The sequence below is a fragment of the Leptonychotes weddellii genome, chromosome 9 (genome assembly GCF_054177405.1).
Source record: "Leptonychotes weddellii isolate Sample4059 chromosome 9, ASM5417740v2, whole genome shotgun sequence".
NCBI classification, from domain to species: domain Eukaryota; kingdom Metazoa; phylum Chordata; class Mammalia; order Carnivora; family Phocidae; genus Leptonychotes; species Leptonychotes weddellii.
This window is the reverse complement of record NC_138377.1, coordinates 74,645,307-74,660,154: the sequence shown is the minus strand read 5'-3', so window position 1 is coordinate 74,660,154 and position 14,848 is coordinate 74,645,307. Positions and strand designations below refer to the sequence as shown.

At 58.5% G+C, this 14,848-nt stretch overlaps 1 protein-coding gene across 1 annotated transcript in view; it reads left to right on the top strand.

Annotated features, from left to right (window-relative positions):
* Window positions 1-2,352: 2,352 nt before the first annotated feature.
* Window positions 2,353-14,848, top strand: part of SPTBN5 (spectrin beta, non-erythrocytic 5) — a 38,954-nt gene continuing 26,458 nt past the window's right edge. Inside the window, exons 1-13 of the mRNA XM_081831851.1 lie at window positions 2,353-2,463; window positions 2,735-2,902; window positions 5,565-5,681; window positions 7,739-7,908; window positions 8,480-8,708; window positions 9,538-10,175; window positions 10,823-10,961; window positions 11,082-11,314; window positions 11,555-11,708; window positions 11,801-12,001; window positions 12,081-12,287; window positions 12,714-12,914; window positions 13,480-13,632. Coding sequence (XP_081687977.1) covers window positions 2,353-2,463; window positions 2,735-2,902; window positions 5,565-5,681; window positions 7,739-7,908; window positions 8,480-8,708; window positions 9,538-10,175; window positions 10,823-10,961; window positions 11,082-11,314; window positions 11,555-11,708; window positions 11,801-12,001; window positions 12,081-12,287; window positions 12,714-12,914; window positions 13,480-13,632 — 2,721 coding nt within the window. The remainder of the gene's footprint in view (window positions 2,464-2,734; window positions 2,903-5,564; window positions 5,682-7,738; window positions 7,909-8,479; window positions 8,709-9,537; window positions 10,176-10,822; window positions 10,962-11,081; window positions 11,315-11,554; window positions 11,709-11,800; window positions 12,002-12,080; window positions 12,288-12,713; window positions 12,915-13,479; window positions 13,633-14,848) is intronic.

The window sequence follows — 14,848 nt, the reverse complement described above, 5'->3', positions numbered from 1 at the left end:
TCTGCATGGAGCACTGGGTGTTATGCACAAACAATGAATCATGGAACACTACATCTAAAACTAATGATGTAATGTATGGGGATTAACATAAGAAAAAAATTTTTAAAAAAATCTTTCTTTTAATGAATAAATAAAATCTTAAAAGAAAAAAAAAAAAAAAAACAGTTCCCCAGCCCCACTCAACAACCTAATACAACAACCTCTGCTGAGGTCTGTGTGCAAAGCATCATGCAGCTCCAGCCTGTCCATTGGTGGTCACATCATGCAAGATGCCCTGGGCCAAGGCTCTTAATAGGAGGAGAAACAAGCTGAGAGAGAGGGGCTAGGTGGCAGGGAACCTGCTAGAAGGAGCAGGATTTTTAACTGGGGCTGATAGGATAGGAAAATGTGGACAATGAGGAACAGAAGGGACATTCTAAGCTGAAAGAACAGCTGAAGCCCCGATGCGGGCAGAAAAGCTCTGGTCCCTTTGAGGCAATGGGGAGTCTTCATAGGCACGAGCAGAGCTGTGCTCTGGGGGGTAAACTGGGGGGCTGTGCCTAGACTGATGTGCAGGCAAGATGTCAAGTCAGGGAACGGTGATGGGGCCGTGCGGGGGCAGTGCAAGTAGACAGGGTGGGACGGTAGACCGTGGGGTTCTGGGGAGCACGGAGCAGCTGCCCCTGAGGACTGGCTCCATCTGGGGCTGTGAGCGAGGAAGAAGCCCGGGCTCACTCCAACACCGGGAAGCCAGCCAGTGGCAGGAGGGACCTCACAGGGAGAGGGCAACAGGGGATGAAGCTCCTCTCAGATGCAGGGGAGCTGCCCCCAGCCCGAGAGCGCCATGCCCCTCACTCCCAGCCACAGGCCCGGGGTTCCAGAGTGCTTTGTCCTGCGCAGCTCTGGAGGGCAGGCTGTGGCCGCGCTCCTCTCTCACCAGCCTTGGCTGCCAGGGACACCTGCCCGAGAAGTGCTGCATCTCCTCTCAGAGTCTCTGGGGCTGCTGGATGAAACCACAGACACCCACCCCGGACCAGTGACTATGACCCCGAGGTTAGCCAGAACATTTTGTGAAGCCACCCGAATTAGAACTCTCTCTGGCATGCAGTTCAAGATTGCTCAGGGAGGGAGAGAGAGTTGCCTGCGGGCTCCCTCCACAGCTCCTGCCCTGAGCCCTGAGACCCAGACAGCTCTGTGGAAGCATGGGTGCTGGGGGCCTCACAATGAAGCCCCCCAAAGTGAACACTGTGTCCCTGGCTTTGGAGGAGACTCCGCCATTCCCACGGCCTTTGCAGCTCCTAGTTACCCTCTCCCAGGGAAAGCCCCCTTCAGAAAGTGGCCCCTGGGCATGAGGGAGCACCCACCATTCAGCCCTGGGCCAAGTCAGGGCCTGGAAAGCTGAGCCTGGGGTCCAAGGACTCCCCTCCCTCTATGGTGGCATTCCCCTGGACAGGATGAGAGGGCTGGCATGCTCCCTCCCATTTCCACCCCTGTGGGTGCTCACAAAGAGGCCCTGCAATGGTGCCAAAGGGCAGTCCCAGACTGGGAAGTGGGGGCAGAAGCTTCTGGCCAGGGGCTCTGCCATGTGAGTACCCGGACTGCAGCACCCCATGGCACTCCCACCCAGAGCCAGCTCGGGGAGCTCCCACGGGCCCCTGTGCCGTGACAGCCAGGACCCCCACCTGACATTGGGAGCATCGGAGGTGGGGGGAGGCTGAAGGAGGAGATCCTGGGGCCATAGGCTAGAACATTCCTGAGCCACCCCCTCCCTGTCTGGACCACGCCCTTTGGCAGGTGGGAGGACAATGCCCGCTGTGTGCCGTCACCCCTGCCCCGTGGCTCAAGAGGAGGGCCATGGCGTGGCCCCGGCTCCAGCCTTGGCCTCTCCTGTGGTTCTCTCCCTCCCCACGCAGCCCCTACTATCTGCCATTTCCATCCGTCCAGTAGGGTCTCCTTCCCGGCACAGACATCGCCAAGGTGAGTCCTGTTTTCTTCCCACCTGCCCTTTTCATCCTGAGAAGCAGCAGCTAGTCGCCCGTGGTCCGAGGAATCTGGAAAGTGGGGTGGGGCAAAGGGCTCGGAGGCATTTAAGTGTAGGACACCAGCCGGGAGCCCCAGAACCTTACCTGGCTAGGCCCTAAGCCACAAGCGCCCCCTCCAAATGTGGGGACCATTCACACTCCTTCCCCAATCTCCATGCCCCTCAACATCTCCAGCTTAGAGAAATACCCAGTGGCCCCTCATCCCTAAAGGGCTGCAGGCCTGCTGGCTGGTCGGTCCCACGGTCCCCAGCAGCTCCTTGGGGCCACAGGGCACCTGCAGCAGGAGGCCAGCCCCAGAGCCCCAGGGCAGCTCCCCGAGTCCTGTCCCACCATGGACTCTGCATACGAGACGAGCCACATTCGCAAGCTGCAGGTACAGCACATGAGGATGCAGGAGAAGACTTTCACCAACTGGATCAACAACGTCTTCCAGCATGGCCGGGTGAGTGTAGTGGGGCATGCCCCGCAGCCTGCCTCTACTGTCCCCCTCACTCCCTGGCCAGTGGACTCTGGGGGCCAGCTGTGAGGTCATCTGGCTGAGACTTTTCGCAGACCCCAGAGCCCAGCTGAAGCTGCTTCTGTTGACCCTAAAGCCCCGCTGAGGGCCGTGCTCCTTCCTTAAGGAAGCTGCTCTGGCCTGCCCCTCCCCGGTGCTGGGATAGGCCAGACAGGAGAGGGGGGCTGACCCTGTGCCCTTTCCCCACCCCTCCCAGGTGGGCATCAAGCTCCAGAACCTGTACACGGAGCTGGCTGATGGCAGCCACCTACTTCGGCTGCTGGAGCTCATTTCGGGGGAGGCCCTGCCACCCCCCAGCCGGGGTCGCCTGCGGGCACACTTCCTGGAGAACAGCAGCCACGCTCTGGCTTTCCTCAGGGCCAAGGTGGGTGCTGGGGAGACGGCTTCTGGACAAGGAGCTGGGGCGGGGACGGAGGGTCGGCTGGGCTCCTAGATCATCTTTCCTGGGCTGGCCGGGGCAGAGCAGAGGTTCTGGAGCCCTAATCCAGGCATAGCTGCTGGGATACAGAGGTCCAGAAGGTCAAGCCCTTCCTTGAGCAGCACTCGCAGCTTCGAGGGCCCCGGACCGCCCGGCCGGAGCAGGGACATCCGTGTGGGTGGGACTGAAGTGCACTGCTGCCTGCCATGAGAGAACTGTGGGATTCTAAGCCGAAAGATTCCCTATACTCTGAACTCTCTCCTTCCCTAACTAAGGAAATAACTTACCAGGCAAGACCCACGGTCAGTGGGCCAGTCGAGCCCGGATGCGGGGCTGTGGGGGGCAGGCTGAGAGGAGGACACCGGAGAAGACCCCCGGACACTGAGCCAGGTGGTGGAGGGAAGAGGTTCAGGTCTGCTTTGGAGAAGCTGGATCCGTTAGCAGGCAGGGGCTGCAGCAAGCAGGATGGAGCCACGGTCTCCCGAAAGAAAGAGACTGGCCAAAGAAATAGTCATTAAAAGGAGGCAAAAGCTCCAGGGCCATGGAAGGACCCTCATGGCCAGCGTCAAGGGGCCTAGGCAGGGGTCGTTTATACTGGGAGCCAGGACGGGGGAAGCCCGCAGGTCCGGAAGCCATGAGGAAGCTGTTCCTGGAGCCTGCAAGTCACTGAGCTGGAACTGGCTGGGCTGAACTTGGGTGTGTGTGCCTGTCACTTACGTCCTGGGTTGGAGGTCACAGCCCCCCGGGAGCCTGGCTTGCCTGAGTTAGAAGCCAAAGCTAGGCATGGGGCCACTGCAGTCCCCAAGCCCAGGGAGGAGCAGAAAGCTCACAGCCACAGAATGCCAGGCCCTTTTTTGGTCCCGGCGACAATAGCCTGTGAGCCAGCCACCACCCCTCCAGGTATTTGGGAAGAGTGGGCGCCCCGTGGCCCTTGTCAGAGGCTCTGCAGCTCCCCGCGAGTCCAGCATGTCACTGATACATAGTCTATGAAGGTGACAGCCTTGTCTCCACTCTACATACTGTTGCCCCAACACAGGGTTACCGAGCAGCAGAATGTGGGATGCACTCATTTCTGAGACCGTGTCATTTGCTGGGCACTCCATGCCAGGCTCTGGGGACCACAGGCAGCAAGCCCAGACCTGGCTGCCAGGGGCCTGCAGTTTCAGGGAAGACAGTGGATTTGAACCCAGATCAGCGTGTGCTGGTAAATGTTTAACAACCCACTCTCAGCGCAGGGGGCATAAAAGCCCTGCTTTGTAGCATTTGCTCATTTCCCTGGGATTACGGCCTCCACCACAGCTGACTGCAAGCTACCAGTGTGATATCACTAAGCACAAAGTGGGAAGATCAGCCTTCACAAGCTGGTATGAGCAGACTCCAAGGCCCCCACAGACCAGCTAGCTGCTCCAGCTCAGGTGTGCCAGGAGGAGAAGTCTGAGCATGGGGCGGGCCCCACTGCGATACCCAGGGATGCAGGCCTGCCCACCAGGCTGGTGGTTGGCTGAAGCCGGCTTCCCGCCGGTCTTATGGAAAGTCGCCCCTCTTCTTTCTCCATTCAGTGCATACTTATCCATTACCCACTATATGCCAGCCTCTCTACTAGGGAGGCATCAGAGAACAAAACCAAGATCCCCACCCAAGCAGGGTAAGGGGGTCGAGCATGTGTGTTTGTGCAGGAGGAATAGTCCCTGGGCTTCTATTTCAAATAAGGTGGCTATTGAAAACACCATTGAAAAAGTGGTATTTGAGTCAAGACTTAGAAGAAGAGAGGGAAGTAGCCATGTGGCTATTGGGGACGGTATTTTCAGACAGTACAAAGGCCCCAAGGCCTGTGCCTAGAATCCCAAGGAACAGCCAGAATCCCACAGGCCTTGGAGCGCTGTGATCCAGGAGAGGAAGACGGAGCCAGAGGGTGAAGGGGCCCAGGTCCCGTGCGGCTTTGATGTTTATTCTGTTCCTTTCTCCCCTCATTCATTCCTCCTCCCTGTCCATGTAGGCAAGATCTAGGGCAGCAGGTGTTCAACTTGAGTGCACAGGAAAACCACCTGAGGTCTTTGTCCAAATGCAAGTCCTGGGCCCTGGCCCAGGAGAGTCTGATTGGGTAAAAAAGCAGCTTGGGAATCTGCCTTTTTACCAGGAGATGGACCACTGATGAAGAGCGCTGAGACTGAAGTGGGAGCCAAGGACCCAAGCCCTCCCTGAAGATCCCCACATGCCCTGAGAGGTGGAGGCAGACAGTTTCTGTTGTCTCTTGAGCTCATATATTGACTATGATGACCCCTCATTTCCAACCCCCATGGCTGAACCACTGATCTTGGCCTCTGTTTACCTGTAGCCCACATACAGGGAGATCCCCCACCCCAGTGGTCCAGCCCAGTTCACCAGGCTTGGGTTTTGCCCGGGAGGACTTGAGTCCAAAGCTGCAACCATTTAGAAAGTCTTCACCTGCCTGGCATTGTGCCCTGCCTGTTCCTCCCTTGGGGACCTCCTGGGACAGGATGGAGTCCAGGACCCTCCCATCTGGCAGCAGGCCCCCCGGATTTTGGGTACTCTGAGTCTTCTCTGGTACACAGGCTTCACGGTTGAGCCCCGCCAATTGTGCCCACAGGTGCCAATACCCCTCATTGGGCCAGAGAACATCGTGGACGGAGACCAGACACTCATCCTGGGACTCATCTGGGTCATCATTCTGCGTTTCCAGATTTCCCACATCTCCCTGGACAGGGTATGTCCCAGCCCCCAACCACCCAGCCCAGCCCAGCCCAGCCCTGGCCTCACCTCCGGCCCCTGGAGACAGAGCAGCTCCACCTGACTATTTAGGAACCCCACAACAGACCCTGGCATCCACACAAGGAATACCCACTCTTCAACCACAGGCAAAGAATTGAGAATGTCAGAGAGATTGTAATATGCTAAAATGACAACTAGATTCACTGATTTCAGTCCTGATCTGGGACAAGCCATTTACAAGTGAGGGGTTCAGGTGACTGCCCAGTGCCTGCCTTTCACCCTGATTGGTTGTTCCCTACTTGGCACTGAAACCCTCTAACTTCTATTATACCTCTAATGTGCTATTGGGAGAAATTAGACATGTGGAGGGAGTCCCAGCCCCAGAATTTTCCAAATCCCCAGTATCCTCAACACCAAAGAGATGGTCCTCCATCCTCCTCTTGTTCTACCTTGTTTTCCCACAACTGAATGGGAAAGAGTAAAAACATAAAGTCCTTATATTTATCAATTTTCATAGTTTTATGGTTTCCAAAACCTCACCTAAAACTCATTTCCAAAAGGTTATAAAAGCCAACCTAGAGAATGAGACCCTAATGAAAAGAAGCCATAGATCTGGCTCAAATCCAGGAGGACCCTTGAAACCCATCATGTGACTGTGAGCCCCAGGACAGCAGGAGCATTGCCTGGATATGTCCCCAGAGTCTCGCACCTATGCGATGAATGAAGAGATGGGTGAATTTCTAACTGGCCTCAAGCCCTTCCGTGTGGCTACACTCCCTTCCTTGGTCCCCTAAGCCAGTTCCAGGTGCCCTGGCTGCCCTTTCCCTTGGGAGCAGCAGGTGAGTCATCCCCTGACTGGTCACCCTGCACCCTGACCGGCTCAGGCTCTGCTCCCTGCCAAACAGACGTAACCGGAATAGGCTGCCCCCACTCCCTCCCATGCTCACCCTCAGACTCTCTCCTGGGTCGTGTCTGCCAGCCAAGCCCAACTGCTTAGGGCATGAGCTCTGGGCCTCGAGGCTTCCCCCCTGCACTGCTGCCACCCAAGCTCCGGGGCCCAAAGGGCGAAGAAGGACAGGCAGCCTGCTCTGCTCTGACATTTTGAGTTTATAACCAGGAATTAGTGGAGGGGTGGAGCAAATGAGAGGAAGCACGAGTTGGGGAGGAAGGAGGAAAGGGGCCTTTGGGGGATGAGGGTGAGGGAGGGAGTGGGTGGAAGGAGAGTCCCAGTAAGGGCAGGACAGGGACCAGGAATGGAGGCTGGGGGAGGGGAGTAGAAGAGGGGGAAAGAGAAGCACTGAGGGAAAGAGAGATAGCAGGGCAGGTTGCAGGCAGGTGGAACCAAGAGTACCGGAATAAAGGAAACTGTCAGGAAGAGAAACATTGAGGGAGGGAGGGGATTGAATCCAAAGATGTCCTTGCCCGGCCTGACGAAGCAGCACAAGCTCTGCCCTCAGCCGCCCTGTGAGGCAGACAGGGGGGGCTCACCCGTCAGAGGCAGGCTGTCAGCCACTCCCCGGCAGGCAAGCCCTGCCCTGTTGGGGGAGGGATGCTGGGCAGCCTCCTCATGGCCCCTCTGCTCCTCCTTGTGTCAGCCCTAGAATGGAAATAGTAATGGTGCCCCGCTCCTGGGGCCACAAGAGGCTGGAGGGCCACGGCCCTGTGCCCGGCTGGCAGACAGCCCCCCCGGGACCAGGAGCCCGTCTAACAAATCCCAGCCTCAATTCCTCATTCCTCAATGTCCCGCCCATGAGAAGGGCTGGAGAAACAGGAGCTCCCGCTGTTGTGGTCACCAGCTGTGACTCAAAGCCGGCTGCTCAGATGCGACAGCTTTCAGGCGTCCCACTTCTTTGGAAGGACGATTTTTCTCCCTCAGCCCCAGTCCCTGCCCACCACAAATGAAATCAGTCAAATCAGGTGCTCTGAAGAGAGAGCGATCTGCACCTGCCTCCAGGTCAGGGGAGAAGGATCACAACCCAGCCCAGCCTGCCTCTCCCATGGCCTGCGGGTCCTGCTGCCTTCCCAGCCGTCCCTGCATGGTGACCCGCTGTCCCACCCTGCCAGGAGGAGTTTGGGGCCAGCGCAGCCCTGCTGTCTGCCAAGGAAGCTCTGCTGGTCTGGTGCCAACGGAAAACAGCCGGCTACCCCAACGTCGACATCACCGACTTCTCCCGCAGCTGGAGTGACGGGCTCGGCTTCGGTGCCCTCATCCATGCACACAGGTGCGCCAGACGGAGAGCGGACCCGGTGCCCTCCCAGCCCCTCAACCTCCCTCCTGTGGGGCTCCACCACCCAGCCGAACACCGAGAATGGGCTTGGGTCCTGAACCCGCCCATCTCCCACATCCCTCTGGCCCCTGCACCCGGGGCTCGGAAGTAGAGCAGGCTGATAGCCGAGGCCCTCCCCCCTTCCCTAGGAAATCCCGTGGAATTGGCCCGAGGCCCTCCCCCTTGCCTAGGAAATCCCGTGGAATTGGCCCACGTTTGCCTTGACCCCTGCCTTTCTCCACTTTCTGTGTCCCTGACTCTATTCTCTCTCTATCTTCTTCCTGGCAAGTACCCACCCCTTTGGAGTTTCTCCCCCTACCCAGAAGCCTGGCCCCCCGAAGGAAATTAACCCTCCCCTCTCTATCGGAGCCCCATTCCTTCATTAGCGGCTCAGATTACCGACAGGGGAAACTAATGTGTGGTAAGGTGTGAACGGCCAACGGGAGCTGGTTGGCCTTTTTACCAAGGCCTTGAGACCCAAGCAGCAAGCGGCTCTGGTGAAGAGCTGGGCCTGCTCTCTGTCCAGGCCAGATCTGCTTGACTACTGCTCCCTGCGTCCTGAGCACCCACTGCACAACCTTGACCTGGCTTTCCGCGTGGCTGAGCAGGAGCTGGGCATTGCTCAGCTGCTGGACCCCGAGGACGTGGCGGCCCCCCAGCCTGACGAGCGCTCCATCATGACCTATGTCTCCCTCTACTACCATCACTTCTCTCGCCTGCACCAGGAGCAGACGGTCCAGAGGAGACTTGCTAAGGTTGGTGACAAAGCGAAGGTGGCATCGAGGAGAGGCGGCGGGAGCATGGGCTCAGAGTCAGACACACCTGGGTTTGAAGCCTGCCTCTGCCACTTCCCAGCTGTGCGGCCTTGACCATGTCCCCTAACTTTTCTGTGCTTCCTCTGTCAAACGGAGCCGATAATGCCTGGGGTAGCAGAAGGCTGCCATGAGTTTTTGGGAATGTTGGGCTCAGTGCCTAGCTCGGGGCCTGGCACACAGGAAGAGCCAGGTGAGCTCCATCCCCTCTAGTCCCTCCCCCTCCCCCCTGCTCTTAGGCTGTTGAGCTCCTAATGGGACTGAAAGGCTCAGAGAGCTGGACTTTGTAAGGAGAGGCACAGAAGCAGCTCTGCTGGGCTCAGTCCATTTTGGGGAGGCTCTCTTCCTCTCTGGGAACACTGGCAGATGCGGAGGCCTGGGAAGCTGTTCTTAGGGTTGGCGTCTCAGCTGGGCATGGGGGAGACGATCAAGGCCAAGGGCTCTGAGCTGCTTTAGGGATGTGGGGGCCTCAGGGAAGGGAAAGACAGCTCAGAAAAATAGTACCCCCTAGACGTGAGACCAAATGGGGTAAAATAAGATGGAGGAAGGCAGGATGGGTGCCCCACATTCCTGGGTCTAAGTGTGCAATGCAGGCCAACCCGCTTCTCTGGGGGCTGGGAGGACCCCCACTTTAGTGCAACCTCAGCTGGGGGGAAGGAGCTACCACCCACCCAGGGAACCCTGGCAGTCACTCAGCAGCCAAAAGAGGAGTACCTCCATTCCAGGACCTGCTCCGGGGTGCTGCCCCGTTCCCTTCTCTTGCCGCCTCCAGATCCTGAGTCAGCTGCAGGAGACGGAGGAGCTGCGGACCCAGTACGAGCAGCTGGTGGCCGACCTGCTGTGCTGGATCGCAGAGAAGCAGGTGCAGCTGGAGGCGCGGGATTTCCCAGACTCCCTAGCCGCCACGCGCCAGCTGCTGGTGGCCTTTGCCTGCTTCCGCACCCAGGAGAAGCCGCTGCGGCTGCAGCAGCGAGGGGCCACAGAGGCCCTGCTCTTCCGGCTGCAGACTGCGCTTCGGGCCCAGAACCGCAAGCCCTTTCTGCCTCACGAGGGCCTGGGCCCTGCAGAGCTGTCCCAGCGCTGGGCAGGCCTGGAGCGGGCAGAGGCCTCCCGGAGCCAGGCCCTGCTGCAGAGGATCCTACAGCTAGAGCGGTTGGAAGCCCTGGTCCGGCGCTTCCAGCGCAAGGCAGCCCTCAGGGAGAGCTTTCTGACAGACACAGAGTGCATGCTGGGCCAGGCCGCAGCCGCAGCCCCGCCAGCCAGCCTGGCCACAGTGGAGGCGGCTGCCCAGAAGCTGGGCATGCTGGAGGCCAGCATCCTGCCCCAAGAGGGGCGCTTCCAGGCCCTGGCCGAGATTGCAGACGTCCTCCAGCAGGAGCAGCACCATGGCTGGGCAGATGTGGCCTGCAGGTGAGCCCGGGGCACAGAAACCATCCTCAAAACAGGCTAAGGCCCCCCTATCATACCCTTATCTTTCCATGTGCCCATTCCTGGCCATAGAGGTGTGATCTATAGGTTCAGGGATCCCTTGAAAAGATCTAACTCCCCCCGATGCCTGAACTTCCAGCATCCATAATTGACCCCTTTTGCTAAAGCACCGCCCTTTCTAGATACCTCTTACTAATTCATTCACTAAACAAACATTTATTGAGTGTCTATTATATCCCAAGCACCGTGCTGGGTGCTGGGGATTTAGTAGTGAAGAGGACAAACAATAATCGCTCCCCTCGCAGAGCTTACACATAACGAAGGAAAACAAAGTACATATAATAGTATGTGAGATCGTGATAAAAAAAAAATAGTAATAAAGTATAGGGGATTATGAAGTGCCAAGATGGGGGGAGGGAGTTAGATTGGGTGGTCAGAGGAGGTTCACTTTTGAGCAAAGACCAGAAAGGAGTGAGGGGCCAGCCTTACAGATGCCCCAACCACCCCAGGCTGGGATGCTCCAAGCCCCCAGCCACCAGGCTCAGGCTCCTCCCTGACCACCAAGGCCCCCACTGGCTTAGACCCCACCGCAGCCCAGTAAAGACCACCCCTATTCTCATGTCCTCTAGGCAACTGGAGATCACTGGGCGCTGGGAGCGACTCCTTGAGCGTCTCCGAGGGCAGAAGAAGCAGATGGCAGACCTGCAGGCTGTGCTGAGCTTGCTGCAGGAGGTGGAGAATGCCTCCAACCAGCTCAAGGAGCTCCAGGTGGGCCCCGCACCAGCAGACAGCGCCCCCCCCAGGCCAACACAGCAGGTGCCGGAGCACGGGAACTCAGGGGGCCCCAGTGCTCTGGGGCTGCAGCAATCACTTGTCCACCCCTGGCAGGTGCTGGCCAGCTCCACAGCCTGGGGGCAGCAGTTGGCAGAGACAGTGCAGCTGCTGCAGAAGCAGGACCTGCTGGAGGCCCAGGTCTCGGCCCACGGAGCCCATGTGCGCCACCTTGCCCTCCAGACCGCGGAGCTGGACTCGTCCCCGGGCACTAGTGTGGAGGTGCTGCAGGCCAAGGCCCAGGCGCTGGCCCAGCTCCACTGGAGCCTGGTGTCCCTTGTCAAGGCCCGGTAAGAGCTCAGCCCCCTCTTCTACCTTCTCCAGGATTTTCGTGTAACCCAGTGTACCTCCTGCCCAGGTTAAAAATACTGCTGACTTGGCAACTTCCTCCACGTTGACCCTCACCCCCCTGTCTTCTGGGCCCCCTGTTGAGTCATCCAGAACAAGAAAACTCCTGTCTCAGGGGAAGTGTCTGAGCCTGGTGGGGAGGCCACTCCCCAATCCCTTCGGGGCCCCTTGCCGTCCCTCAGGCGGGCCTTGCTGGAGCAGAGCGTGCAGCAGGCAGAGTTCCTGCACAACTGTGGGGAGGAGGAAGCCTGGCTGAGGGAGCGCCAGCAGCTGGTGCAGGAGGAGGCCGTGGGCCGGGACCTCAGCCAGATCAGAGCGGGCCTGCGGAAACACAAGGTACCTGCCGCCCGCTGCCCTGCCAGTCCCCACCTTGCTGCCACCCTTTCTTCCCTTCCCTTCGCCCAGCTCCCGACTCTGCACCCCGCCAGGCCCTGGAAGCCGAGCTGCGCCACCACCAGGCCGTGTGCGCTGATCTTGTGCGGAGGGGATGCGACCTGGGTGCCTGCGGGCCCCCCACGCGGCCGGATCCCCGCGAGAGGGCCGAGGCGCTGCAGGGCGCGTGGCAGCGGCTCCGGGCCCGGGCGGCCCGACGGGGGGCGCGGCTGCAGGCGGCTCTGCTCGTCCAGCAGGTAGCGGGGCGGCGGGGTGGCGGGCGGCCGGGCAGGCGCGCGGGGTCGCCGGGTGCTCAGCCTGCCCTCCTCCCCGCAGTACCTGGCCGACGCGGCGGACGCGGCCTCGTGGCTGCGAGAGCAGCGGTCGGCGCTGGCGAGCGCTCCGTGCGGCCGGGACCCGGAGGCCGCCGAGGCCCTGCTGCTGCGCCACCGGCGGCTGGAGCGCGCGCTGCACGCGTTCGGGGCCGAGCTGCGGCAGCTGGACGAGCAGGCGCGGGCGGCCGCGGCCCAGGTGTCGCTCACGGTGCGTGCGGCCCGGCAGGGCCCCAGACTACGGGCCTCCAGCTCCCAGTGCACGCATGGTCTCAGCGCTGCCCCTGTGTCCCGTGACCGCTCGGAAGGTGGAGATGGGAGGGCTTTTGTGGCCGCTGACCTGGGAATCCTGGCTTTCCGCTGGGCTGGGGGAGCGGGCACCCATCCTCAGCAACATCCCGCCTCCCGCCCAGCCCAGTGCGGGGCATCCTGTCTGCCCACGCCTATGGAGGTCATCCAGTATAGTCTGGCTTTGCTCGTTTCGCCCGCCAGTTTCCAGGCATTAACCAGGCATTCCTTCTGGAATGCCCTCTTCTCTTTTACCAGCCCAGGGACAACCGCTGGCCCCTCCCTGCCAAGCCTTCTGTGCTTAGGGGAGCCCGCAGTGGACATGCTGCCCTCTGTCCTGTCACTACAGGTGGTGTCTGCCCTGAGCTCTCCAAAGGAAGGCCTGAGGCACCTGGGGACCTGGAGTGAGGTCTCCTGCCACTCCGCCCCCCCGGGCACCCAGAAGATGGCCCTCTCGGCTGAGCCTGACGCTAACTTTGACCCTAACACCATACTCCAGACACAGGACTGCCTGAGCCAGGACTATGAGGGCCTGCAGGCCTTGGCAAAGGTACCACTCTTGTTCAAGAAGATGGTCAGGGAGCACCTGCTCTGTACAGGACCCTGAGCTGTGAGCCCAGGGACTGAGCACTTACTGGACGTGCACGCCGGCCGCAAGGAGTTTACGTCATGGCAGGGAGGATGAGAAATCAGTAGATGGCTGTGGGTGTGCTGGGAGCCCAGGTCAGGCTGGGAGCTGGGGAGGGCATCTCTGAGGAAAGGACACTTTGGCTGAGACTGGAACAAGGAGGGGCTAAGGGCAGGTAAAGCCGGGCGGGGTGGGGGGGGCAGGGGAGACGGGGAGACCATGCCCTAGGCAGGACCTATGCCAAGGCAGGAAGGAGGCCCTGGAGGAGTAAAGGCCAGAGTGCCTGGAGCCCCGAAGTGAAGCTGGGAGGGGTAGGCTGCAGGGGGAGAGCCTGGAGGGCTAGGCAGAGCCAGTTCCCACAGGAGTATGGCTGCACCTGAGAGCCAGATCAAAAGAGTACATTCTGCCCGGAGGGGTGACGGGACCGCTCTGAGGGCCCTATGGGGAAGCTGACCTCACCCCCACCCCTGGGCCGGCCTCTCCTCAGCACCACAGGGCACGGCTGGAGGGGACAGTAGCCCTGTGTGGCTTCCATGGCTTCTGTGGGGAGCTGTGGTCCTGGCTGGAGAACCAGACAGCCCTGCTCCGAACGCTGCAGCCCCAGGCCCACAACTTGGAGGTCACACAGCTCACATATGAGGTACCGCCCCCCTTGGGCCGAGGTGGGGGTCTCAGCTGCTCGGCCCCGCTGCCCCTCCTTCTCCCCCATCCTTCTCCCTCCCTGCCTCTCCGGTATTTGCGCCCGTGCCTGACCTGGCCATGTTCACTCTAGTCCTGTCTGGGAAGGAGGAGCAGGGCGTCTGGCCTTGAATTTTTTTTTTTTATTGAGGTATAACTGGTATATGACATGATATCAGTTTCAGGTATGCAACATGAGGATAGGATATTTGTATGTATTGTGAAACGATCACCACAGTAAGTCTAGTTATCATCAACATATAACATATTATTAACATAATGACCCAATACACGTGTACGTTTTACAATAAGTCTAGTTAACATCCATCACCACACATAGTTACAGAATTTTTTTCTTGGGATGAGAACTGGGGGGCTCTTTCAACTTTCAAATATGCAACACAGTATGATTAACTGTAGTTCCCATGCTATATATTCCATCCCCATGACTTATTTATTTTATAGCTAGGAGTTGGTGCTTTTTGACCCCCATTACCCATTGCACCCACCCCCAATTCCCTACTCTGACAGCTACCAATCTGTCCTCTGTATCTTGTTTTGTTTTGTGTTTTTAAGTCCCCCATTGAAGTGAGATCATACAGTGTTTATCCCTATCTGACTTATTTCACGTAGCGTAATGCCCTCGCGGTCCATCCCGTTGTCCCAAATGGCAAGATTTCATTCTTTTTTATAGTATGAAAGAAATATTTAATTCTCTTGGATGTGGTAGGTATATATACCACATTTTCTTTTTCCATCCATCAGTGGACATTTGGGTTGCTTCCATATCTTGGTTATTGTCAATAATGCTGCTACAAACATGGGGGTGCAGATTATCTTTTCAAGTTAGTGTTTTCATTTTCTTTGGCTAAACACCTAGAAGCGGAATTGCTGGACCATGTGGTAGTTTTATTTTGCATTTTTTGAGGAACGTCCATATTCTTTTCCATAGTTGCTGCACCACTTGACATTCCCACCAACGGTGCACACTGGTTGCCTTTTCTCCAAGTTCTCGCCAACACTTTTTTCTAGTCTTTTTGAGAACAGCCATTCTAACAGGTGTGAGGTGGTCTCTGGTTGTGGTTTTCATTTGCATCTTCCTGAAGATTAGTGATGTTGAACACCTTTGAATGTATCTGTTGGCCATCTGTATGTCTTCTTTGGAAAAATGCGTATTC